At 28.1% G+C, this 25,682-nt stretch overlaps 1 protein-coding gene across 1 annotated transcript in view; it reads left to right on the forward strand.

Moving 5' to 3' along the window:
• The window catches only part of LOC100204480 (pre-mRNA-splicing factor CWC22 homolog), a 49,340-nt gene that overhangs the window by 21,232 nt on the left and 2,426 nt on the right, over positions 1-25,682 (forward strand). Inside the window, exons 10-24 of the mRNA XM_065801408.1 lie at positions 1,810-1,870; positions 1,978-2,081; positions 10,934-11,036; positions 11,120-11,182; positions 11,895-12,005; positions 12,308-12,389; positions 13,332-13,392; positions 13,491-13,568; positions 13,709-13,768; positions 15,598-15,690; positions 17,109-17,155; positions 17,277-17,357; positions 17,446-17,547; positions 18,244-18,401; positions 23,672-23,726. Of these exons, the coding sequence (XP_065657480.1) occupies positions 1,810-1,870; positions 1,978-2,081; positions 10,934-11,036; positions 11,120-11,182; positions 11,895-12,005; positions 12,308-12,389; positions 13,332-13,392; positions 13,491-13,568; positions 13,709-13,768; positions 15,598-15,690; positions 17,109-17,155; positions 17,277-17,357; positions 17,446-17,547; positions 18,244-18,401; positions 23,672-23,726 (1,259 nt within the window). The remainder of the gene's footprint in view (positions 1-1,809; positions 1,871-1,977; positions 2,082-10,933; positions 11,037-11,119; positions 11,183-11,894; positions 12,006-12,307; positions 12,390-13,331; positions 13,393-13,490; positions 13,569-13,708; positions 13,769-15,597; positions 15,691-17,108; positions 17,156-17,276; positions 17,358-17,445; positions 17,548-18,243; positions 18,402-23,671; positions 23,727-25,682) is intronic.

The raw sequence follows: 25,682 nt of genomic DNA on the forward strand, positions 1-25,682 counted from the left end.
AAGTGTTCAAAAATTATGACCAAATAAAATTTGTAACCCCTTCATATTGAGGGAGGTTTAAACTATATGGTCATAATTTATGAACGCTGAAAGAAAATACTATGAAACTTCAAATTAAAAGATGAATATAAACCTAGTTAAAAAAAGCAAAAAAATTATTTTACCAACTTGTTGCTCTTACGTTTGGGGCAGGGGGATAAAATTTTATGGCTTTTTTGTTTCCAGCCTCCAATCATTGCAATATTTTGTAAAGCATCATTATTTGTCATAAGTATAAACATACAAATGTTTGGAGTTTGCGCCATGTCTGTTAGCTATCTCAAACACCAAAAAATGCTGGATCCTTCACTGATCTGTGGTTCGATGCCTACTTTTTGATTTTTTTCAACATGAAGCAAATGTAAACTGCCGAGTTAAAGGCTCTTCTGCAATGCTCTGTGATGCGACCATTAGTTCTTCTTGGAGCACCTAAAACAACCACAGAAAAAATGTGTATATATATTTTTGAATCGCATTGATACGTTTTGATCTTATTTAGTTTACAACAAATGATCGAAAGTCCTTTACCCAATCTTTTTAGGAAACCATTTTTGATTTGGATTTCTTTGATCCTAGGCTCCAGTAACAGTTTTTTTTAAAAAACACATTATTTGATACCAAAATGAGGTAAACATCATAAAGTTTGTTGTATGACTGAAAAAAAAAAGCTTAAAGATCAGCAAAAAAAAACTTTACAATAGCCAAAGTGCTAATTTATCTATCGTAATCAGATAATTTACGTGTACTTTTTCTAATATTATATATATATATATATATATATATATATATATATATATATATATATATATATATATATATATATATATATATATATATATATATATATATATATATATATATATATATATAATGGTAAAGCGCAAACAATGTAGACTAGTTTAAATTCTAGTTTTCTTTCTAAATATTGAATGACTTTGCCCTTCCAAACTATTGTTTTTTATTTTCAGTAAATTACGTATAAGTAATAAAAGTGCTACAATTCAAAATTAATAAAAATAAACCTGTGTTTTGAGTTCGGTTAAATCTGCTTCAATCTCTACTAAATAATTTTTAATCCCATGTTTTGTTATCCAATTATCTTTTTTCTACAAACATTACTATGGTTGCTGCTTAAGTAAACCCACTTTAACCAAACTTTTAACAAACCAAATCTTTTGTGACTTCTTAATCACACCTTTTACTTTAACTGGTCCATCATGCTCAAAATTATTTCCTCGAACAATAATGGTTTGTAGTCTTCCATTTCTTCCATTTTCCTGACTCATGCAGTTTGCTCTATTATTACTTCCTTGCTTTTTAACTCTTTTTTTTGTTTTCTGCTAACTCTTAATTTAAATAATGGTTGCTAGCAGCCTTGTTAGGAGTGAAATTGCTGGAAAAAATTTTGGTTTTAAAATCTTGAATTAAAACACATTATAAAAAAGTTATTATACTTATATATATAAAATAATGAGTAAAATTAATAAATTAGAAAACAGTAAAAACAAAAGTTAGATAAAAAATAAAAATGTTATTATTAAAAATAATATTAAAATTAATTTTTATGAAAAGTATTTAATATGGAAAATAGATAAATATTTAATATGAAAAATAATTTTTTGCGTTATTTTTTACTTTTTGATTATTAATAAAGTTTAAAGTAAAGAAAATTTGATGTCATTGTCAAGTTTTTAAAAATTGCAAATTAAACTCCATTTGTCAATGCAAAACACTTAGAGAAGACAATTTTATTTTATTTTTGTTACCCAGATTAGTTTCTTAAAAGATGTTGGATTAAAGTTAGTAGATGTTTCTCCACGAGGAATTAATGGTTAGTCATTTTTATTTTTTCTATTTTTTAATTTTTAATTTTTGTTTTATATTTAAGTAAAGTAAGAGTTTTTTTCAACTTTTTTTTATTTTTGTTCTTACACCCAGCTATATTTGAGAGGTTACGAAGTATACTACATGATTCAGAGACTGACAAGAGAGTTCAATATATGATAGAAGTCATGTTTGCAATTCGCAAAGATGGTTTCAAGGTAAATTAATTTAAAGTATTGTATTTAATATTTTATTTTCAGTTTATATTATTTTCAGCTGCAATTAAAGAGTTCAGAAGGGACTCTTTAAATCATGTAGATAAGATTACTTTATAATATATTTCTTGAAGATACAACTCGTTATTTACAATCAAATCTTGGATCACGCCAAGTGTATATGCCAAGTCACACGTTAATATAATACACAATAATATGAAACGCAAGAGAGAGAGCAAAAAGAGCGCTTTCTCTTTTATATATAATATCGAGAAACCAACTGGCTGCTGCGTTAGTTCGCTAACGCAGCAGCCAGTTGGTCTAACACTGCAGCCGGCACTTTTAAATTGTTATTAATGTTCTTTTCATTCACAAATGTTACTTGAGTTGATTGTTCTTTGATATCGTAATGTCTTTCTAACAGATATAGTTTGTTTGCTGTTCTTTTAATAATAACAGGTTTATCACCCGAGATAACACGTATTTCGGCAGCATGTACTTGACCATCATTTGAATATCGTAACCTTTGTATAATGGCCATTTTCCACACTGAATGTGGAACTTTTGGATCGTCAATTATCACAACATCGCCAACTTTCATTTGAAATCCCCAACTTTAATGTGTCATGCTTTTATGCAATTCTCGTAAACTTGTTAAATATTCTTTTTTCCAAATATGCCAATAGAAATCCAAAGTTGCTTTTTAGTGTAAATACTTTTGTTTATCATCGCCTTGGTCTGTAGGTAAAAGGTTACTAAGATTCACAGATTCTAAAGGTAATTTACGCCCAAACACGAGATGATTTGGGGTTAGTGATTCGTTGCTAGGTACCTCATAAAGAAATGTAATCGGCCAGTTATTTATAGTAACTACAATTTCAGCCAGAATTGTAGTCATTTCTTCGTAAGTTACTCTTAATGTTCCAAGTACTTTTTTAATTACTCTCTTGATGGTTTGGATCATTCTTTCGAATATCCCTCCCCACCAAGTAGCCGCTGGAACGTTAAAACACCATTGTATACATCGTGAACTCATGAAGCTTTGAGTTTCTTCTGCAGAGAAGTTAGAACCATTATCACTTATGAATTGTAAGGGTGCGCCAAAGCGACTAATAAAGCATCGAAGACCACGAATGCAAGCTTCCGCTGTACAATCGGGCACCAAATCTAAATAAAGAAAACGTGTACTACAACATGTAGCAACAAATATCCACGCTTTATACATCATATTAGATTCATAAATATTTTTAATCATAGTTGGACCGCAAAGATCTACTCCAATGTACTTAAATGCATATTTATCACTAACTCTCGATAAGGGTAGAGGCGGAGAATTCGGATATTTATAGAGTTTACTGTCAAATCTTCTGCAAATGTAACAATTTCTAATTATAGTCTTAATTAGACTACGAGCTTTTGTCAACCAAAACTTAGTTCTTAATACATTTAGTGTTTCTTTAACACCAATATGTTTAGTAATATAATGATAATGTAAAATAATTAAATTTGCAAGGTAACTCTTATTAGGTAAGTATATAGGAAATTTAGAATCAATGGGAATAGGTGCGTTACTAAGACGACCTTGACAACGAATTAATTCATTAACAGTAAAAAATCCTAAATTTCTTTTTAGTTGGTTGTAAAACTCGCTATTAAATATACATTTCTGAATGAATTTAATCCACAACAATTCCGCATTATTTAGTTCTAAAGTAGTTATTGTATAAAAATCATTATTGAATTCTTTTTTAATAAAACGAACAAAATGTAAAACTAAAGCTGTAACCTTAAGAAGACAATTGTATGTTTTAAAATTCTTAGTATTCATAAAATCTAAATTTACTATTGAATGTTCTGAAGTAATTAAAGTTGCGACTTCAGATAGAGAATCTCCTTGCTTGCTTAAATCAAATGAAGGGCATGAAATAAAATCATTGAGTAGAAAACTTGGACCTTTAAACCAAAGATCATTATTTTGAAAGGTACTAAATTTACAACCACGAGATTATATTCGCGGGATTTCTTTCACTTAACTTGTAACTTGGTCTTTAAACGTAATTCTTTAAACATAAATCGTATTTTTCATGAAGAACATTATCAATTTCACCTAAATTAATATATAATAATCTGTAGTAGTCTTATCATCTCAAAAAAAATTCAACTATCAAAATAATTAATAAAAATAAAAACAACTTAGCTTGTTAAATCTTCGATTATCTTTTAAATCGTGGGCTCCATAAAGAGTTTAGAAGGGACTAGTATTAAATCATTCAAATTAGATTAGATTACTTTATAATATATTTCTTGAAGGTACGACTCTACAACCTTTTATTTAACTTGCAGTTCTTGTCAAACAAACACAAGGTCAGTGGTAATAATAAAAGAAATCGTTTAAAAAAGTAATTAAAACAAACCATGTAAAACAGAATTTAGTTTAGCGTAAATAAGAAATTATTAAGAAAAGTAATTAAAACAAACAATAAGCAACAAACTTTCATTGTTTTAGTTAAGTGTAAATAAATAGAATTGCTGTTGAATAATAAAAAAATGTTGTTGAAACCTGAAATTGATAGATTTTCTATTATAAAAAAGTAAGTAATGCTTTAATACTTTACTTATAAATAATAATTAAAAATTAAGTTTTTAAAGTAAATAAGTAAAAAAAAATATCTTATCAACAGAAATATAAAGAAGAAAGGTAAATATAGAAAAAAGCTGGAAACTGAGGTTGATAATTAGCTTGTCTTGCTCGAGAAAGAGAATCGAAATCTCGAGGTAGACCAAATGAATCAGTTGAGCAATGAGCATCTTGGCTAAAAAAATGAAGAGAACAATATGTTAAGTAAAGGGCAGCTGAAACAGAAGAAAATAGAGGCAGATGCATTGCTAAACAAAAAAAATACTATAAACAAGCATTAGTGGCTGAAACAGAAGCAGGTAGAGGGAGACACATTGCTAAACAAAAAAAATACTATAAACAAGCATTAATGGCTGAAACAGAAGAAGGTAGAGGCAGACGCATTGCTAAACAAAAAAAACAAACTATAAACAAGCATTAGTGGCTGAAACAGAAGAAGGTAGAGGCAGACGCATTGCTAAACAAGAAGAATACCGAAAACAAGCATTAGCGGCTGAAACAGAAGAAGGTAGAGGCAGACGCATTGGTAAACAAAAACAATGTAAAAAGAAAGCAAGAACCGCCGAAACGGAAGAAGGTAGATATGCTCGTCTTAAAAAGATGCAGAATATTGCTCAAGCTTGAGCCACTGAAACAGAAGAGCAACACCAAGTACGATTGGAACTCTCTTGAAGTTCTTATGTTCAGCGTTTGCATAGCACAAAAGAATTTAATTGTACAATCAACACATTCTGTGACAGAACTTGTGGCATTTGCTTAAAGCAATGTTATCCCAACCAAATTGTTTGATTTACTTTGGATTGAAATAAGTTGTATCTTCCTCAGGAACTTGCAAACAAGAATGTCTTGGAGGTTTGTCACCGATGCCAGAAGCATCTCAGTAACAAATGTAAAACTCAGGCACCCTCCAAAGCTTGCTGGAACAATTTAGATCCAGGTGAGATTCCAGATGTCATCAATGCTTTGACACATTCTGAGCACAGAATTTTGCTAGAATAATTCCTTTTACAAAAATAATTAAATATGATGGGTGTTTTGGTCAGTATGGCTTTAAAGGCCATGCAATACTTTTTTCTCAAGATATTCTCGAGGTCCGTAATAAACTTCAAAATATGCTACCAAGAAATAGTGATGATGCATGCTTGATGGTAGTCACTGAAACTCTAGAGAATTTGGATATATCTCGAGATTACGAGATTAATCGTGAGCGAGTGTATGATGCTTTAGATTAGCTAATTGCAAACAATGACATCTACAGTGATGTTACCATTAACCAGTCTGCCACACTTCATACACAGGATATTATTTGAGTCATTCCAAATAATCCATCTTCTGACCAGCAACCAGCAAATCCTGAAAAAACAGCAGTTCAGGAGGAACCAAATAATAAAGATGTATAGCTTCAAAGTGCTTACTTAATAGGAAATGTTTCTAGAATTTTGTGTGTTTCTTGGAATTATAGTAACTCGTCTGTTTTTATGAAAGGCTTAGCAGGAGTTCAATGCTTTGCAATGGCTATAACTATTCTTTATCCAAGTCAATGAACAAGAAATATATTGAATGAAAATATGATTGCTGGAGATGATTTGTCCTTTGAAATTTGTGAAGTTACACGATTAAGTGAATCCGAAGCCTTTCCATTTCCTGCTAGTGGTTTTTTGACATTAGATAATCTTGATGTTGTGAGACGCAACTACATTATGTACCAAAGAGAAATTTCTTTTAAATACAACAGTAATTGGCTCTTTCAAGGAAATTTGATTGGTGCACGAAACAATGGTGATGAACCAATTGTTTGCAGAACATAATGCAGGCGTAATAATTGGATTGTCAAAAACATTGACACTAATGCATTATAATGACAAGTATTACTTTGCTGATTTACACTCATGTGGAGCTTCAGGTGCGCCTGCCAATAATGGAACAGGTTGCATCATTGAATGTGATACAATTGCAGAAATTCGATGAGTTCTTAGACACGTTGTTTGTCCTGTGAGCCAGCAGTATTCTATTCATTACATTGTGGTGAATATAATCAGTGAGTTTATGAAAATGAGTGAATATCTGCGTTAACATACACCAGAGCAACTCGTTTTGTCTCAAGATGAGCCTGAACCAAATCATGTTGTTCTCACACAACATGTGAATGTCTAAACATCGTTAATGCATCCAATTTATTCTGCACATCCAGATGTCGAGGATGAACTCAAAGAACGTTCAAATGTTAACAAAATTGTTTGCAAAACAAAAAAAATATCATCAATGTTAACCATGAGAGAAAAGCAGAAGAATTTGCATTGTTCTACCTGTTCAAGCAACCAGATTTAGATCCGTCTATCAGCATCGATGAAATGCAATGCCTGGTTGAGATATAAGCACTTCTCAAGTTCTTGAAAGCAAATGATAAAATCTTAGGCAGTAAGCTTATGGAATACGGGTGGAGAATTGAGTTCCAAATCAGAGGAAGTCCTCACCTTCACATGGTTGTGTGGGTTGAAAATGTTCCAGTGTTTAATACACTAGAAGGCATTGCCTTGATTGACCAGGTATGTTCCTGTAATTTTCCATCGGAAGACAAAAATAAGGAACTCACGATTTAAAGAAATCAGGTTCACCGTCACACACCAACGTGTAACAAAAATAATCCTGGCTTGTGCAGATTTGCTTTTCCACGGCAAGTCTGCAAAACAGCAAAAGTTGTTACTCAAGCATCAGATGAATTTATCAGAAATGGTGAAAGAATTTGTATGTTGAAGCGAAAATCTGGAGATAAGCACATTAACAACTACAATCCAGATCTTCTTCAAATGTGGGATGGCAACATGGACATCCAGCCTTATGGAACAAATGAAGCAATAGCTTATTATAATGGAAAATATATTGCTATAAATGAACCTACCAATATCAACAAAAGTGTTGCACGTACTATACAAGTCATCCGTTTAAAAAGTTTTAAGGAGAAAATAAATATCTCCTTAAAACTTTTTAAAGCGTGCATAAGAATATTAAAAGAATGTCAAGTTTCTGCGTGTTTGAAGCCATCTTTCCCTTGTGTCATTTACCTTTAAAGAAAAGCTCTCGAAAATGAGTGTTTCTCAATACAAGAAAACCTGAGCTGAGATATCACATTCTTCGATTTGAAGGCAGCAAAGCAACAGGAGTCTACTTGACCATGTTTGAGTGAAAAGTAACCAAGTAGAAATGTTCATGGTTTCAATTTTAATAAAATGTGCAACCTTGAGTTTGCTATGTGATTTGAACCTCACTACAAGAAGGACTCCAATACTAACTGGCAATGTAGGTGTCCCTACGGTTGAACGTGTTCCATTCTTCATGATGCATAAGGATACTGAAAACTATTTCTATAGTCATCTTCTTCAATATGTGTCATAGCTTTAAGAGAGTGAACTAGTGGATGGATTCAAAAACGCTCAAGAAGCATTCTTAGCTCGAGAGAATGAACTTAAAGAATCTAGCAGATATATGGAGACTTTCAGAGAGTGAGATCAAGCACAGGCCTTCAATATTCTTAAAAGACCAGAAGAAATTGTTGCAGTAGAGGTAGAAATTGAACAACCATGTATGACTGATGAACAACTCCAGTCTGTTCGTGCAGCAATGAATGCTAAACAATGTAAACTGTTCAACTTTGTTACCAACAGCATTCAGCAGCAGTTGCAAGGTGACACAAAACGTGTTTTGCTGTTTGTTACTGGTGGTGCAGGAGTAGGAAAAACATTTACTTTCAAGGCTCTGTCAAGTCAATCGATGCTTCAACAAAACAGCTGTAAAAGTTGCAACTTTGACTGGTGTTGCAGCCAAGTTAGTAAGTGGATCTACTATCCATAGCCTACTCAAATAACCAGTTCAAAAGGGCGGAATTATAACGCTGAACATGCCACCATTAACAGGCAACTACCTCAAAATAATGCGACAACAGTAAAGAGACATCGAATACACATTCATCGATAAAATAAGTATGGTGCCATATAAGATGCTTTGCGTAATTAATTCACGTTTATGACAGCTGAAAAATAATGACAATCAAGCATTTGGAGGTATGAGTATCATTGCGTTTGGCGACTTAATGCAATGTCACCTGAAAGAGGAGCCCAAATCTTTAATCAGCCAAATTGATTCCTTCTGGCACCTCATCTGTGGCGAATACTTACATTAGTTGAGCTAACAGAAAATATATGCCAACAAGGAGACAATACATTTGCTAATTTGCTGAATGCATTGGTGAACTCAATGCTCAACATTTCAATCTGTTGATGACAAAACTGATTACACCAGAGGACCTTGCAGGCGGCTTTGCCATCGACCAAGCTATTTGCATCTATCCAGCAAGAGCTCAAGTAGATTGGCACAACGATGTAGTTCTCCAGCATTATTGAACAATACTACCTGAGAACAAGATATATCAAATCAAAGCACAGGATAGAGTAGTCGATTCACCAAGAAATCTAGATAATGTATAAATGAATAACATTGTTGCAAAAGACATCAACAAAACCAGAGGCTTTCCACAATTGCTAAAGATATTTGGATATTTGTTAGTGCCAAAGTTATGCTGCGCTCAAACCACGACCTTCCATCAGTTCACATCAATTTTGGTAGAGATGGAGTTCATCTAATTGAACCTAAAGCTTTATAGTTTCCTGCTAAGAACAATTTTGGAACGGTTAAAGGACGACAGTTGCCACTATTTCAGTGCTGGGCCTCAACAGTTCACAAATTGCAAGGGTGCACCATCGACTGAGCAATCATCTACCTTGGACAAAAACTAATTGCCTACGGCCAAGCTTATGTAGCTCTTAGCCGAGTTCGATCATTGGATGGACTACGCATCGAAGAACTAGACTGCGGTGTACTGACAGGAAAGAAGCCATGCAATGAATATGCCATCCAAGAAATAGAAAGAATACGTCATTACCTACCAGAATATAGTACTTGCAATCAATAGTACTTGCAATTGAAAAAATTATTTAGCTTTCTTAGCAGGCTAAAAAGTAAATAATAAAAAATATATAAAAAACACTTTTTAAAAACAACATTTTAAAAATGGACTAAAAAGTAAAAAATAAACTATTTCATGGGACCCAAGGACTTTGTGTGCGTACTCAACCTGAAATATCCATTAAAGTCAATGACTGAAAGTGTTGGGCAACTAAGTAAAACTCGTTCCTATTGGCACCCAACATTTTCAGTCATTGACTTTAATGGATATATCAGGTTGTGTACACAAAGTCTTTGGGTCCCATGAAATAGTTTGTTTTTTACTTTTTAGTCCATTTTTTAAATGTTGTTTTTAAAAAGTGTTTTTTATATATTTTACCAAATACTTTTATTTTTTTTATCAGGATTTGCTATGGGTATTTGCTTGAAAATTTTAAAGAGTTTTTTTACCTTGCATCTCGAAAAAGAAATTTTTAATACTTTAAAAAATTTTAAGTTCTGAAAGTTTCATAAGATGTTCAAGATATTTAATCACTTTAAGAATAATAATTCATTACCCTTTAATATTTTTATAAATTATGAGCTTTATAAAAATTGAAAATATAAATCAAACCTTTACCCTTTATATATAATATTGCTCGATCAGATTAATAATCTGTGTTTAATTGTTTAAGAAATTAATTGTTAAATTAATTTAAGTTAAAATAAGTAATTTTAATAATTGATACCCAAAGTAATTTTGTAACAACAACAAAAATAGTTGAATTTATTTTTTTTAAAGTCTTTGAATCAAAAAAAAATTTTTTAATTCAATTAATTGTCTGTAATTCATCTGTAATGTATATGTATTAAATTTTATTTTTTTTATTTTTTTTTATTTTTAGTTTTTGCAAGTATTAATAAAATTGTTTTTAATTTTTTTTGTTATATGCATTCCTTTTTTCTATAAGTTTTATAAAAAAACTAATCTGTTATGTAAGTTTCGATAGAAAGAAAATAGAGATAATTTATTTAATTTACGCCATTCATAACAATTTAGATCTTTGACAATTTAATAAATTTAAACAGTAAAGCTGTGACAATATTTAGGTTATATTATTTATAGTAATAACCTTAAATCTTTTTTTTACAAATTTTATTTAAAAAAATGAATTTATTAGGTTTATAGTTGTAGAATATGGTCATATAACTTAATATATTTTAGATTAGCACAATTCAGTAAATGAATGCATTTTTACAACATCTATATTTTATAAAGGATTATCAAATAATGGTTGATGATCTAAATCTGGTCGAAGAAGACGATCAAATAACTCACTTGCTTCGTATTGATGATACAGGAAGTGCAGAAGATGTTTTGAGTAAGCTGATTTTTGTTAGTTTAAACAGAATATTTTAAAAAATTTGCACATTTTTTAAAAATTAACTTGAAATGATAATTTAGATGTGTTCAAACATGATCCTGATTATGAGATTAATGAAGAAAAGTATAAAGAAATCCGTAAAGGTGAATTTCAAATATTCAGTTCACACTTTCTTTAAAATACTTTATTTGAATGTAAAATATAGTTTGTTGTTGTGAGTGTGTGCAAGTATAGATCATTTTTTTTTTAATTTTATTTTATTTGCAATTCTTTTAACCTTAAACTCCATAACATGAACCTTTTCAAACAAGAACCAAAACAAGATCACTGTGCAAAGAAACAGATTTGGCTTTTTATCCTATATCTTTATCCTTTTAGAATGATAACCTAATTTTACATATTTCTATTGAAATTGAAAACAGACATTTTATACTTTTAATAGAAAATTGTCTATTTTCATAATGATTCATCAAAAATATATACATTTAAATAAATAAGTATGAAAATAAATAAACTTATTAAAAATTACTTTATATGTTTTATTTGTATATTTTATTATATTTTAGGGAAAATTAAACAAATCAATATAATTTATTCAAAATTTAGATGTATTTAGACTTGTATTTAGACTGGTACACTTGTATTTAGACTTGTGTGTAGACAGCATTTAAATTGTATTTAGCACTTGTATGTAGACAGCATTTAAATAGTATTTAGACTAGATTTTATAGGAGATTTTTACTTGTATATTTTCAAGTTTCATTTTTGATGTGATAATAGTTCAATGTTTTAAAATCAAATAATAAAAATTAAGTTTATCTTGTTATATTTAGATATTTTAAATATATATTTTAGATATTTTGGGTGAAAATGACGATGAAACATCAAATGAGGGAAGTGAAAATGATGATGATGATGATGATGATGACAATGATGATGAAAATGAAGGTGAAGAAGGAAAAGATGGTATAAATGTTAATGAACTTACACAATAATTTTTCAATGTGTCCATTTTCTTTTATTTAATGTTGCAGTGTTTCATTGCAGATTTGCACCTTTTGCTATGTTTGTTGCTTTTTATATTTAATGATGACTCAAACCAAATCCTTTGATGATAAGTTAATGTCTTTTTGTTTACATGAATGAGCCATAAAAGCCATGACAGACGTCATAAAGGGGCTTTTGTAGACCTAATGTTTGCATTGTTTGCAAGCATTAAATTTTTTTTTTTTTACTTCTTTTAAGTTTTAGGTTATAATTTTTACTAGAGAATTCAGTGGAGATTGTTGATAGGACTGAAACAAACTTGGTTGCTCTCAGAAGATTAATTTATCTAACAGTTCAATCAAGGTAATAGAAATATTAAAACCTTTTAATGCACTTTTCTTGCTAATCATTTTGTACAAGAGAACATTTTGCCTATTAAAAACAATTTTGTTTTGCGTGCGTGTGCCAGCCATATCCTTTTATAGTCTGATAGCAGTGAGTAATGATCTGTTTTTTATGCAAAACACACTCTAGTTATGTCAAATTAACTTAACCAGTGTGTACTTTTAATACGTTTTTTGCTGCTTTTAGTTTTACACTTAAATGGTGTAGTATAATCATTCACAGTAAATTCTAGACCACTAGTCTGTTACACACACACAATTTTTTTTTTTTAATTTTATGTTTCAATGCTGCTACAAATGTTACTATATTAAAGTTGTATTATCTTTTTTGTCTGTTTTATTCTTTCATTGTTTGAATGAAATCTACGTTTAACTACAAATAAAATCTACACACACAAAAATTCTTGTAAATTTTAATCTTTAAAAACAAAAATTTCAAACCTTATGAAACTTTAATTTTAAATGTTTGGTTTGGGCTTTTATTCTATATAATACTGGAATCATTTAAAATCTCTTTACTTTTTACCTTTGATTTAGTCATATCAAAGAACTACAAAAATCCTGTCCTAATCAAATCCTGTCTTCTCTAATCATATTATTATAAGATAAATACTAAACCATGTTACAGCAAATGTTTTCTTAACAGCACCAAATATATAGTAACAACCTGTTTGTAGTGTACTTTCATATGTAGTGCATAATATGTAAGGTGTAAAGGCAAAGTTCGGTTGAAATAATAAAGTTAAACTGGAAATGAAATATTAACATGGGTGCTTTTTCATTATTATTGTAAATTTTATTTCTTTTTTTTTTTATATATATAGTTTTGTGATTTTAATTATCTAATGTAATTTTATTGTTATTGTTTTGAGTAAGCCATTAAAAAATATATTTTTTTAAGTTTGGACTTTGAAGAATGTGCACATAAAATGATGAAATTAAATATTAAACCTGGACAAGAGGTAAGTTTTAAAATGATGCAATGTTTATTTTTGTTTCTTTTTTATTTTTGCCTCAATAAACATAAAAAGTTTAGGATTATACTACAATCTCTCTTTAGCACGAATTCTGTTTGATGGTTGTGGAATGTTGCGCTCAACAAAGATCGTTTGAAAAGTTTTATGGGCTGTTAGGCCAGGTGCTAAATTAATTTATTGTATAAAACTTTTTTTTTTTAATCATTAAAGAATAATTGGAAAGTTTTTTTTTTTTTTTTTTTTTTTTTTTTCTTAGGTATTATGTTTGTTGTTCGAGACTTTTTTAAAAATTTTATTTTAGAGGTTTTGTCTTTTGCGGAAAGAGTTTATGGAAAACTATGTTGTCATTTTTAAAGAACAGGTAAATTTATATACTACTGTGTATAAAATTAATTTCATAAAACATAATTTTGTAGAAAGGGGGATGTTCATTTTGTTTAATTTCAATTACTTTTATATTTTATAGCAAGATAAAACTTTTAATTCTAGTTTCTTAGGATTTTTAACTCTTTACTAATTAGAAATTAGTTATTTAGAACTTTAGTTTTTTAAAAAATCTGTTTGAGAAAATCTGCTTTAAAAATCTTTTTTTATCAAAAAGTTATTGATAAAAAGAGTTTGAAAATTCAACAATTCAAATTACTAAATACTCTTATTTGTGAATAATAATAGTTTTATATTTTAAAATTTCTAGAAAATATTTTATTGAAAATGTATTCATTTTTAAAACAGTAAGATAATTTTAAAGCATTTAATTAATTAGGAACAGGTTTATTAAAAAGGTACAATTAGGCTGATTAAGGTATGATTAAGCTGGAGATTTAACTTAAGTTGGTTTCTAGTAGTCTGTTATCAAATTGTAACTAAACAGTACCACATAAAGTTAAATTTACTATTTTGGTTTAAATGATATCTTTTTTTTTAATAATGGGTGATGCATAAGTTATAGGACAAAATAAAAATGTTAATAACTTATTTATAAATGAAAAAAAAACTGTAATTTTTTTTTTGTAAATAAAGTATTTATCTTTTAATAAAAATAAGTTATTTTCTAAATAAAAAAACTCCACCATCTGTAATTGATCTCAATTTTGCTCTGATGCCTTTCATAAGCGACTGTAAAAAATTTCACTGTAAAATCAATTTCTTGTAGTTTTAATTTAATTCAATCAATCAAAACTTGCTCTGTTGAAGCTTACCAAATATTCCTCTTAAAACTTCTGTGCAAAATGTCCCCAAAAGTTTTCAATCAGTCATGCTTGAGGCGCATTTGGGGAATTGGATTCTTTATCAACGTAATAGACATATTGGTCCATCCAGTTTAGAGAATCTTTAGAATAATGAAAACTTGCTAAATCTGGCCAAAATAAATAGTTAAAGTCTCTATGATACTTGTGACTTAATGGAAGAAGTTGTTTTTCTAAATATTCATCAATATAGATCGATGAATTAATTGCTACAGCCTTGGAAGTGGGAAACAATGGCTCGAACATACCCCGGTCAGTTATGGCTATCCACATTAATATTTTTTTTGAAAATCTCTCTTTTCCTATAAAATGAACCTTTTCTGGGCATGTTTTTTTGTTGTTTGTGTAGTATCCAGAATTTCCAGCCAAGTTGTACCCTGCAAAACAAAAGTATTTTTCGTCATCGATGACCAGAAGGGATTTTGTGTTATAAAGTTGGTTAACTAGTTTCTTGCTTCTTTTCTTTGCCTTTAATTGTTGTTCTATAGTATATTTTGGAGTCTTTTCACGTTTTCTATATTTAATATTCATTTTTTTAAACTGACAACCAATTGTCGATTGATAAAATTAATCTTTTTAGGTTATATATTGTTTTATTGATTAATCTTTTTAGGTTATATATTGTTCTTCAAGCAAATCCTTCCTTTTCAAAATGGTTTACGATTTCTTATTCTTTTTTTATTATGTTTATTTACCAAAAACATTTTGAGTCGCTTTCCAAAAGTTTCTCATTCATCTGCATTTTAACCTCATTTTAAATAATTGTGTTTCAAATAATAAAGTTTATATTTTAAAGAATGTTTATGCCAACGCATAAAACCACAAAAACAAATTGTTATGCTTAAATAATTAAATTCAGATAATGTCTGATAACTTCCACATCACCCGTTATCTAAATAGTCTTTAAAATATATTTATCAGTAAAAGAAATTTTTATTTTTAGTATGATAGTTGTCATCATTTGGAAACTAACAAATTAAGAAATACAGCTAAATTTTTTGGTCATCTTTTGCATAGTGATGCTATTCCTTGGATGGTAGATATGTTTTACTACATGATATAAACTTAATTTAAAAACTATTTTTTATAAGAAAGTTTGAATTTTGCTTTAATGATTCAATCAAATTAATATTAATTAAAACTTAATTATAATTATTATTTTAATAAATTATTTTGGGTAAAATAAAATTACATGTGTTTTTGTTCTTATTAAGCTTTGTTTGTTTTTTGTGAACATTTAAATAAATGGCCATCAGGCTTAAGCATGTGCAATAATTCTTAGACGTAAAACTTTGCTTCAATTTTAATTTGAATTGATTAATTTTTGTTTTTTTCAAAATGATCAAATTGAACTTTATATCAAAATTAAATTCCACTTTTAGGCTGAAATGTAAAGCATCTTTTTTTGCCCTAATTTCAAGTAAATGTACTCTTAGCTAATTAATCATTTCTTTTCATAAAATGTTGTATTATTGTAGTGGTAGAGTACTTGCTTTGTAAGCAAGAAGTTCAAATTTCTCACCATATTCCTGGTCACTCTTATTTAGTGCAGCAGTTGTTTTTTTCAAGATTTGTGTTTTTTACTTATAGAGTTGAGGGAGGTTTGTAACAAAAGTTAAAAAAAAAAATCTCCTCAACTGTAGTGGCTTCCTTGGTCTAGGAAAGGGATATGATTTTTAAAAATTATTATAATCTAAATAAAAGTTCGGTTTGTTGCCCAACTCTCTATACCCCTGAATGAACTGAATTGAATAAATTAAAGTTCTAAATTTTTTTAAATTTAATTAATAATAGTTATCAGCTCTTTTTTATGATGAAATCATAAATGTGTTTAAATAATGTGTTACAAAAGAATTATATTTGAATGCTACCTTTTTGTAATGTGCTTGAAAAAAAAAGTTTTGAGCATTTATTATGCAGCATGTTTTGCATAGACCAAGTCAAAACATGGAGCCTCTAGTTAGGAGTAACATGCATAAGGAAGCTTCAAAAAAAAACTCTTTAGAAACTGAAGGTTGGTATGAAAAAAAATCATGACACATAGCAAGTTTGACTATGTTTTTCATCAAATCTGACTATGTAATTCATAGTTATAAATAAATAATTATGTATTTATTTTTAGAAAAAAAAAAGAAGAGAGAGAAGAATTTTTTTTAGATACTTGTTGCTTATAACTTATTTTGCCAATCAATGAGTGTAACTTTCTTTATTCCCTTATTTCAGAATTATGTAATTACTATTGTAATGTGCAGGGTGTTTAATAAATAGTGTAATAATAAGTCATAAAATTCTCTTGAGCAATAAATGAATTGTTTTTTCTTTGTTTCTTTATCTGAGAAATGTTTTTCAAATTGAAACATTTTCATTTGATATCACATTATTGTAATTTATTTTTGTAAAACTAACTATTTTTATAGCAACTTTTTTTTTGTACATGTATTGTATAATTTTAAGGTCATGGAGTGCATTCGCCTCAATGAAGATGACACAACAAGTTCCAGGTAATTTTTTTCATAAAAGTTTAAGATTTTTTTAAGTTACACAGAAGCATAAATATTAGCATTTCTAAGAATTTACTTTCAATTTCATTATTTGATTATAAAAGTTTATGTTTTTATTTAGTCGAATTTTTATAAAAATACTTTTCCAAGAATTGGCAGAGTATCTTGGAATCCAAAAGTTTAATGCTCGTCTCAAAGATCCGTAAGATATTTCTTTTTTTATTTTTAACTTTATATTATTAAATATTTATTTAAAAATTATTTTTGTTTACTTTACTATGTTAATTTAGAATTGTTGCTCCTTATTTGGAAGGAATATTTCCTCGTGATAATCCTAGAGATACTCGGTTTTCAATTAATTTCTTCACTGCTATTGGTTTAGGGGGTCTAACGTAAGTTTTTTTAAATTATCTTGTTATCATTGTTAAACACAATGATTGTATAGTTTTTTGTAAAATAAATTTACAAAAAACTATACAATCATTGTGTTTTTTGTTTTTTTTTCATTTGCTATAGTGGTGCACTCACCATCTTAATAGATTCTTCTTTCTAGCGCAAACCATCTTTTATTCAAACATTTTTTTGTACTTTGCATTAGTAATATATGAAAGAGAAAATTTAAAAAAGCTAGCAAATTATTTCAATTTAATTTTAAACTTTTCAAAAAAATCAATAAAAATAGTAAACTTAACTAATGTGACTTAATGTGATAATAAACTTTAATTAATGGTAGTAAACTTTAATTAATGGACTAAATTAAATTATCTAAAAATGAAAGAGTTTTTACTTGTTAAAATAGTTTAATCCTTTTTGTTTTAATAGTTTAATTGTGAAAAATAATAAGTAAAATTGTGAAAAATTATAAGTATCATAAGATTAGATAATAAAAATTGTTTCATTTTTATGATTTAGATTACAAGTTTTATATTATTTAGATATAAATATCTAATATTTGAAAAAAGTTTTTTATAATTTAAAAATATCTTTAATTTAAACTATAAAACTTGAATTAGAGAGTTTATACCAAATAATCTGTTATTAGCATTATTAGTTTTATATTTTGTAAATAATTTGTATTTTCTTTTTAGTGATGAACTTCGAGAACATCTAAAGAAAATTCCTAAAGTTAATCCTTTAGCAAAACAGTTAGCTGAAGCATCTGATAATTCTTCAGACAGCAGTTCTGAAAGCTCCAGCAGTAGTAGCTCCAGCAGTGATTCATCAGACAGCTCAAGCTCAAGTTCTAGTTAGTGTTTTTTTTTTGTTTTTTTAGTATTTTCCTATATTCAGAAAATTTTAATAAGCATTCTATTTAAAACTTACAATCAAACCTTCTAATAAATTATTGTAGTTTATGAATAGTTTTGTTGTCTTTCTAACATTATGGATTCATGATTTATAACATACTGTACCACCTATTTCGCACAGTAACTGAAATTTTAAAATTTATAAAGAATGATCACAAGCTAGTTTAACCATGTTTATAATATACAGTGTTACCAGATCTGGCCAAAACAGAGATTTATTGATGTGTGGCCTCATAATGGAAAAACACTTTTCATTGTATACTTTCATATTTAAATATCAGATCTCAAAATTGTTGAAGCCCAATAGGCTTTACTCCTATGACCACTAGTTCATGTTTCTTGCAGTTCATATACTATTAGTTCATATACTATAAGTTTGTAGTTCTCACTAGTTCATATTTTTTGCAGTTCATATACTATTAGTTCGTAGTTCTCACTAGTTCATATTTTTTGCAGTTTGCTAGCTTTTTTTCTTATTCGTTACAACCTAATCTCAATTAGTAAGCAACCAGGGGTTGTTATTTGACCATGGTCAAATATGATAAAATACAAACTTTTATAAACCTGTATATATATATATATATATATATATATATATATATATATATATATATATATATATATATATATATATATATATATATATATATATATATATATATATATATATATATATATAAACAGTTAATTCTTGATAATTCAAAATTCCAGGGGACCAAGGAAAATGGTTCTAGAAACTCTTGTTCTACCTATACTCAATGTCTTATGACTTATCATTTAGCATCATTTTACTGTAACTGTTCCACTATGCTCAAAAAACTTTTATAAACCTCATTTTTTATGTCAAACACAATACTTCAAAAGTCCTGTCTTTATGCTTTCCTCACTCATGCAGTTTATAGTTTCGAAAGTATTCTCTCAAATGTTTTCTTGTTATTTAACTTTCTTCTTCGCTTTCTATAACTACCATCTTACATAATATTGATTGGAGTTGTTTTGGAAGTAAATTTGGTACTAAAAATTAAGTTGTATAATTTTGTCTCAAAAATAATGATATACCTATATTATATATAAAGAGAGTTAGGTTTATTTAGAATGTAACTATTTTCATATAGCAGGAATAATTTTTTTTTAAAAGCAATTGGTTAGAAAATCTGAAATCGATAAACTTAGACCAATACCGATAACTATACTGATTACGACTGATTAAGCTGATACCAATACCGCTGCCTATTAATTGGTACATCACCAATGTATACACTTATATACATAAAATATATATACTTTATGTACAGAACAAAGTTTATTCTTATTTTATTAAAATGGTTAAATAATAGTTAGATTTTTAATGAGTAATTAATTTATGTTTTGATGGATTTTTCGCTAACTGGTTGTCTGCTTCAGTTTATTTCAATAACACAGAATACTAAAATAGGCTTTCAGATAGCTATATCAACAATATCAACATGCTACTAAAAATAACCTTACATGTTGCTAAAACTACCCGCAACACTCCATTTGAAATAATTTTAAAGGTTTGTAATTTTGTATTTATTATAATTGCAATTATTAGGAATGAAACAGGTTTCTCTTAGAAATATTTAAACTGCGAAACAATGTTTAGCAATGTAAATACTCCATTAGGCTGCATGCATATTTATCATCATATCTATCATATTTCTTTACCTAAATAATTTCGCAGTGGTGAAAATTACAAATTAAAAAACTGTAGTATGTTAGAAAAATCATTGACAAAAATTGTGTATAAAGTGATTACCTGCTTCTTGTGGTTAAAATGTATTTACAAAAACCCAATATCAAAGTGAAGATTGAGAAAGTAATCTTTATAAAGAAATTGTTTTTATGATTGTAGGGCTTATGTTGTGAAATCCTCATCTGAAGTTTGCATAACAGGTTTATGTTTGAAAAAAAGAAATAAATGAGAGTAGTACCTCAATGCATCAATTAAAAATAAGAGCTGTTGTGACTGATATTCTACCAGTGTTAATGCATTTTCATAGTTTCATAAAACTTATACTGGAGATAAAAAACTATTTATCGATTTTAAAGAGCATACTTTTTATTTGATATACTCCGTTTTATAAAGAATGTAGGAAACAGATTAAGTTGAAGTTACTTCTGGTTATATTGCAGGAAATATATTTCATAAAATTTATTAAAAGATTATATTTGATGAAACAACTGTAGCTGCAGTATTGAGTTATTTTCCTGAAAGAATTAATATAGCACAATTTTTATGATTGTTATATAAGTTATTTATCACACTTAATTCAAAGCAGAAACTCAATTCATCCAATCAACTCAGCAATGCTGCTGTGAAAGGTTACAACAAACACATACTATATAGAGAAATTGTGAACTGTATTGAAATTTGATCAAAATGTAAATATTTTACATTAATCAAACAAACTTCTTAGCTCTAATTACAACACTACAAGCTATTGTGTCTCTTATAAATGATTTCCTTAAAGAAGGCTAAACTTTTTTCTTACTTTCAGTTTACAAAGTGATCCTTTGGAGCTAGAATTTAGTAAGTTAAATAACAAGTGGAAGACTTTTTGCAAGTCTTTTAGAAATCTACAATATTAAAAAGATTTTGGCAGAAGTCTGCTCTATAACATTTTTTTGAAAGAAAATATTTATCAGACATTTAATAATCCTTAAAAAGTATTATGCAAGATGTTGCTTAGTTGTTTGCATAAATACTAGTGTCAGCTTTCTGAAGATCGCATAGGTATATATACTGAAGCAAGTTACATTGGTAAAAAAAAAAAAAAATATTTCCATGTTAAACTTATGATAAATGTTATTTTATGCAGAGGATAATCTATATATCCAATTCCACATCTGTCTGATTTTATTTTGTCATCTTTTTAGTATTTTATCTACTATTTTTTCTACCTAATCAAACATTGCAGCCATTCATTTTCAATTAATCAAACATTGCAGCCATTCTTTTTCAATTAATCAAACATTGCAGCCATTCTTTTTCAATTAATCAAACATTGCAGTCATTCTTTTTCAATTAATCAAACATTGCAGCCATTCTTTTTCAATTAATCAAACATTGCAGCCATTCTTTTTCAATTAATCAAACATTGCAGCCATTCTTTTTCAATTAATCAAACATTGCAGCCATTCTTTTTCAATTAATCAAACATTGCAGCCATTCTTTTTCAATTAATCAAACATTGCAGCCATTCTTTTTCAATTAATCAAACATTGCAGCCATTCTTTTTTAATTAATCAAACATTGCAGCCATTCTTTTTCAATTAATCAAACATTGCAGCCATTCTTTTTCAATTAATCAAACATTGCAGCCATTCTTTTTCAATTAATCAAACATTGCGGCCATTCTTTTTCAATTAATCAAACATTGCGGCCATTTTTTTTCAATTAATCAAACATTGCAGCCATTCTTCAATTCAGCCATTCTTCAATTGAAAATTTGCATAAAAAATTCAAAAAAATTGTTATAGCAGTGTTGATTTAGTGAAAATCACTAAAAGATAAAAATAAATATAGAACTTGCATTGTTAATAACATTTTTTATAATAATTTTCAAAAGAATATTACATATTCAGTAAGGAAAGATCAAGTGAAAGAATTCAAACAAACAAAAAATAAATAAATATTCCAAGTAAAAAAGTATTTATTTATTTAATTTCAATTATAATAAATACAAAACTACTTTGATTTATATTTCAATGGAGAGTTTTATGGCAATATTTCAGTATTCTGTGTTATTGGAATAAACTGAAGCAGGCAATCAGTTAGCAAAAAATCCAGCGCAAAATAATGTCAGTACTCAAAGAAAATCTAATTACCATTTAAACACTTTAATAAAACAAGAATAAAATATTTATAGTGCAAACATGGCTCTTAACCATAACAAGAACTCAGTCAAAGATTTTATACAATTTTGCACCTTCAATAATTAAGCTTCATTTTATTGTCGTTGAAAAGTTAAAACAATTAAATTAATGTGTTTTTTATAATACTGCAATAATAATGAATAAATAATGACTAGAAAGTTTTTAATTGATAGTGTTTTTGTTTTATTAAAATATATTTTTAAAACATGCGCGGAATGCTCTACAAGGAAGTGCTGCTACATCGACTATTATATAGCCTGCTGCTTCAAGGAAGTGCCGCTACATCGACTGAGAGTTTGGTTTGGGCAAGCAATCTATCATTTAAAAAAAAAAAGATATTAAGTTTTTTAACTTTTTCTGATCTAGTTTATTAGCGCTCTCTTTAAAAATACAGTTTATGGAAGAAACTTTTCAACTTTCATGCAAAAAAATGAGGAGGCTACCTAATAGTAGTTATAACCCTCTCTCAACTCTATAACTCCGAAACACGAACCTTGACAAACAAGGCGCTGCGCAGAAAAACAAGTTGAGCGTGGTACTAACAGGGATGTGGTGGAAATCAAGCTAGGAACCTCTCGCTTATGAAGCGAGCGCTTTACAACTACACCACTACCGCATTAATTTATTCTCATTTTATTATTAATTTCTGTTTTTATCTGTTTAATTTTTTCATTTATTTTTTGTTATTAAATCTTTTTAAAAAGCACTTAAAAATTTCACCACCATTTGTGAAGTCATTGCAATTAATGAATGTTACCTGTTGCAATTAGTGAACGTTACCTGTTTAGCAATTAATGAACGTTACCTGTTGCAATTAATGACCGTTACCTGTTGCAATTAATGAGCATTACCTGTTGCAGTTAATGAGCATTACCTGTTGCAATTAATGAACGTTACCTGTTGCAATTAATGAGCGTTACCTGTTGCAATTAATGAATGTTACCTGTTGCAATTTATGAACAATTACAGCAATGCATAATTAAAACAATGATTTATTTTTAAAAACATTTGTTGTGAGTTTTTGTTTAAAAAAAGATATGATTTGATTTAAAATTATGTCAAAAGAAATACTTTATATACTTAATAACATTAAGTATATTTTTATTTACAAAGTTTAGTAAATGTTATAAAACAATTTGGGCCCATCTTTGACTTTTATTTTGTTTATATATATATATATATATATATATATATATATATATATATATATATATATATATATATATATATATATATATATATTTATATATTTATATAATAGTAATAATAAAATTTATTAATAATAACTATTTATTTTAAATGAATTGTTTAGGTTCATCAGAAGATAACAAATCACCTATTAAGTCACAACGGTCGCCGGTTGACAGGTTCTAATTTTATTTGAATATTTTTTTAAAAATAATAAGTTTCCGAGGTAATTTTAATATATCAATTTACCTTAGGATATATATTAGTTTTAATTTTTTATATATACATTTATTTAACTATAAAAATATAAATAAAAATCATTATAACATTAAATAATGACATTAATAAGGTTAGATGCAACTCCTTTAATTAAAGACTGGTCAATGGAGTGACACCTTAAAAACTGGTCAATGGAATGACATCTAAAAAATGCATTAAATTAAACAAAGAAACAAAAACAAATACATTAAAAAAAATATCTTTAAAATGAATAAGAGTAAAGAATATGTTGGTAATATAAATAATAATAAACAGAAATAACATATTGCATATATAATTAATATAAAGTTGTCCTCGATGGACAACACTCTTCTTCTTATTCTGTAACTTCAGGGGTTCCTCAAGGTTCTATCCTTGGCCCTATACTCTTTTTAATTTACATTAACGATCTTCCAGATATTCTCACATCTAAGGTGGCATTGTTTGCTGATGATACTACCATTTATTCTTGTCGTGATAAGAAACCAACACCCTCTGATTGTTTGGAGGGTGCATTTGAGCTTGAAAAGGATCTCACTTCTGCTACAGCATGGGGCTCACAGTGGCTGGTGAACTTTAATTCAGATAAAACTCAATTTTTTTCAGCCAATCGTTATCGCAATAATTAAGATCTTCCTATATTTATGAACAGTGATGTACTCGATGAGTCACCTACTCTTCATCTTCTAGGATTAACTCTTACTTCCAGTCTTTCTTGGAAACCATATATCAAATCGGTTGCAAAATTAGCATCTGCTAAGGTTGCATCTCTTTATCGAGCTCGCCATTTTCTTACTCTGGATTCTAATCTCTATCTCTATAAATCTCAAATCCGGTCTTGTATGGAATACTGATGATGCCCTTTCTCTTTTAGACAAGGTGCAAAAACGCATTGTAAACATAGTTGGACCTGCTCTTGCAGCCAACCTTCAACCATTATCACATCGTCGTAATGTTGCTTCTCTTTCTCTTTTCTACAAATACTATAATGGGCACTGCTCTAAAGAGCTAGCGTCTCTTATGCCATCTACTAAAATTTATTCTCGTGTTACTCGTCATTCAATTAAGTGTCATCCTTTTTGTGTGACTGTTCCTAATTGCTCCAAAAACGCTTATTCGTCTAGTTTTTTTCCTCGAACATCAGTTCTTTGGAATTCGCTTCCTTCATCTTGCTTTCCTGATTCATATAATTTGCAATCTTTTAAATCGTCCGTCAATCGTTATCTTGCTCTACAATCTTCATCTTTTCTCTTACAGTAACTTCCAACTTTAATTAGTGGCTGCTTGCAGCCTTGTTGGAAGCGAAGATGTTTAAAAATATATATATATATATATATATATATATATAATAAAAATAATGATAAATGAAGAAAAATAGTTATAATATAGTTTATTATTATGGAAATATTTAATATAGATAAATCGTTAAAAATAGCAATATCAATATTATTAAAATAATAATGATAAATATAACAATAATAAATATAACAGTAAAAAATAGTAATAAAATTATTACTACTATAAAATCATTATTACCACCATAAAATGAAACTTACAAAAATAATAATAAATATAAAAGATAATGGTATATGAAAATAGTAATAATAACAACAAGACAAATAAAAAGAATAATAAAGTAGTAATTTAATAGCAATTATAATAGATTTATTTAATATTCTTTAAATGATTATTAAAACAAAATTTTTAAGTTTTGTTTTCTATTTAAATAAAGAAAGATACTAACAAAAGGGCTTTTTATGATGTTTTTGATTTGTTCCAATGGGAATTGTTTTGTAATGAAAAGCTTGCCATAATTGATTGTTTTAAAAAGAAATGGGTATAATTGATCATTTTCAGTATTTGCTGTGTAATATTTA

The sequence above is a fragment of the Hydra vulgaris genome, chromosome 07 (genome assembly GCF_038396675.1).
Source record: "Hydra vulgaris chromosome 07, alternate assembly HydraT2T_AEP".
NCBI lineage: Eukaryota > Metazoa > Cnidaria > Hydrozoa > Anthoathecata > Hydridae > Hydra > Hydra vulgaris.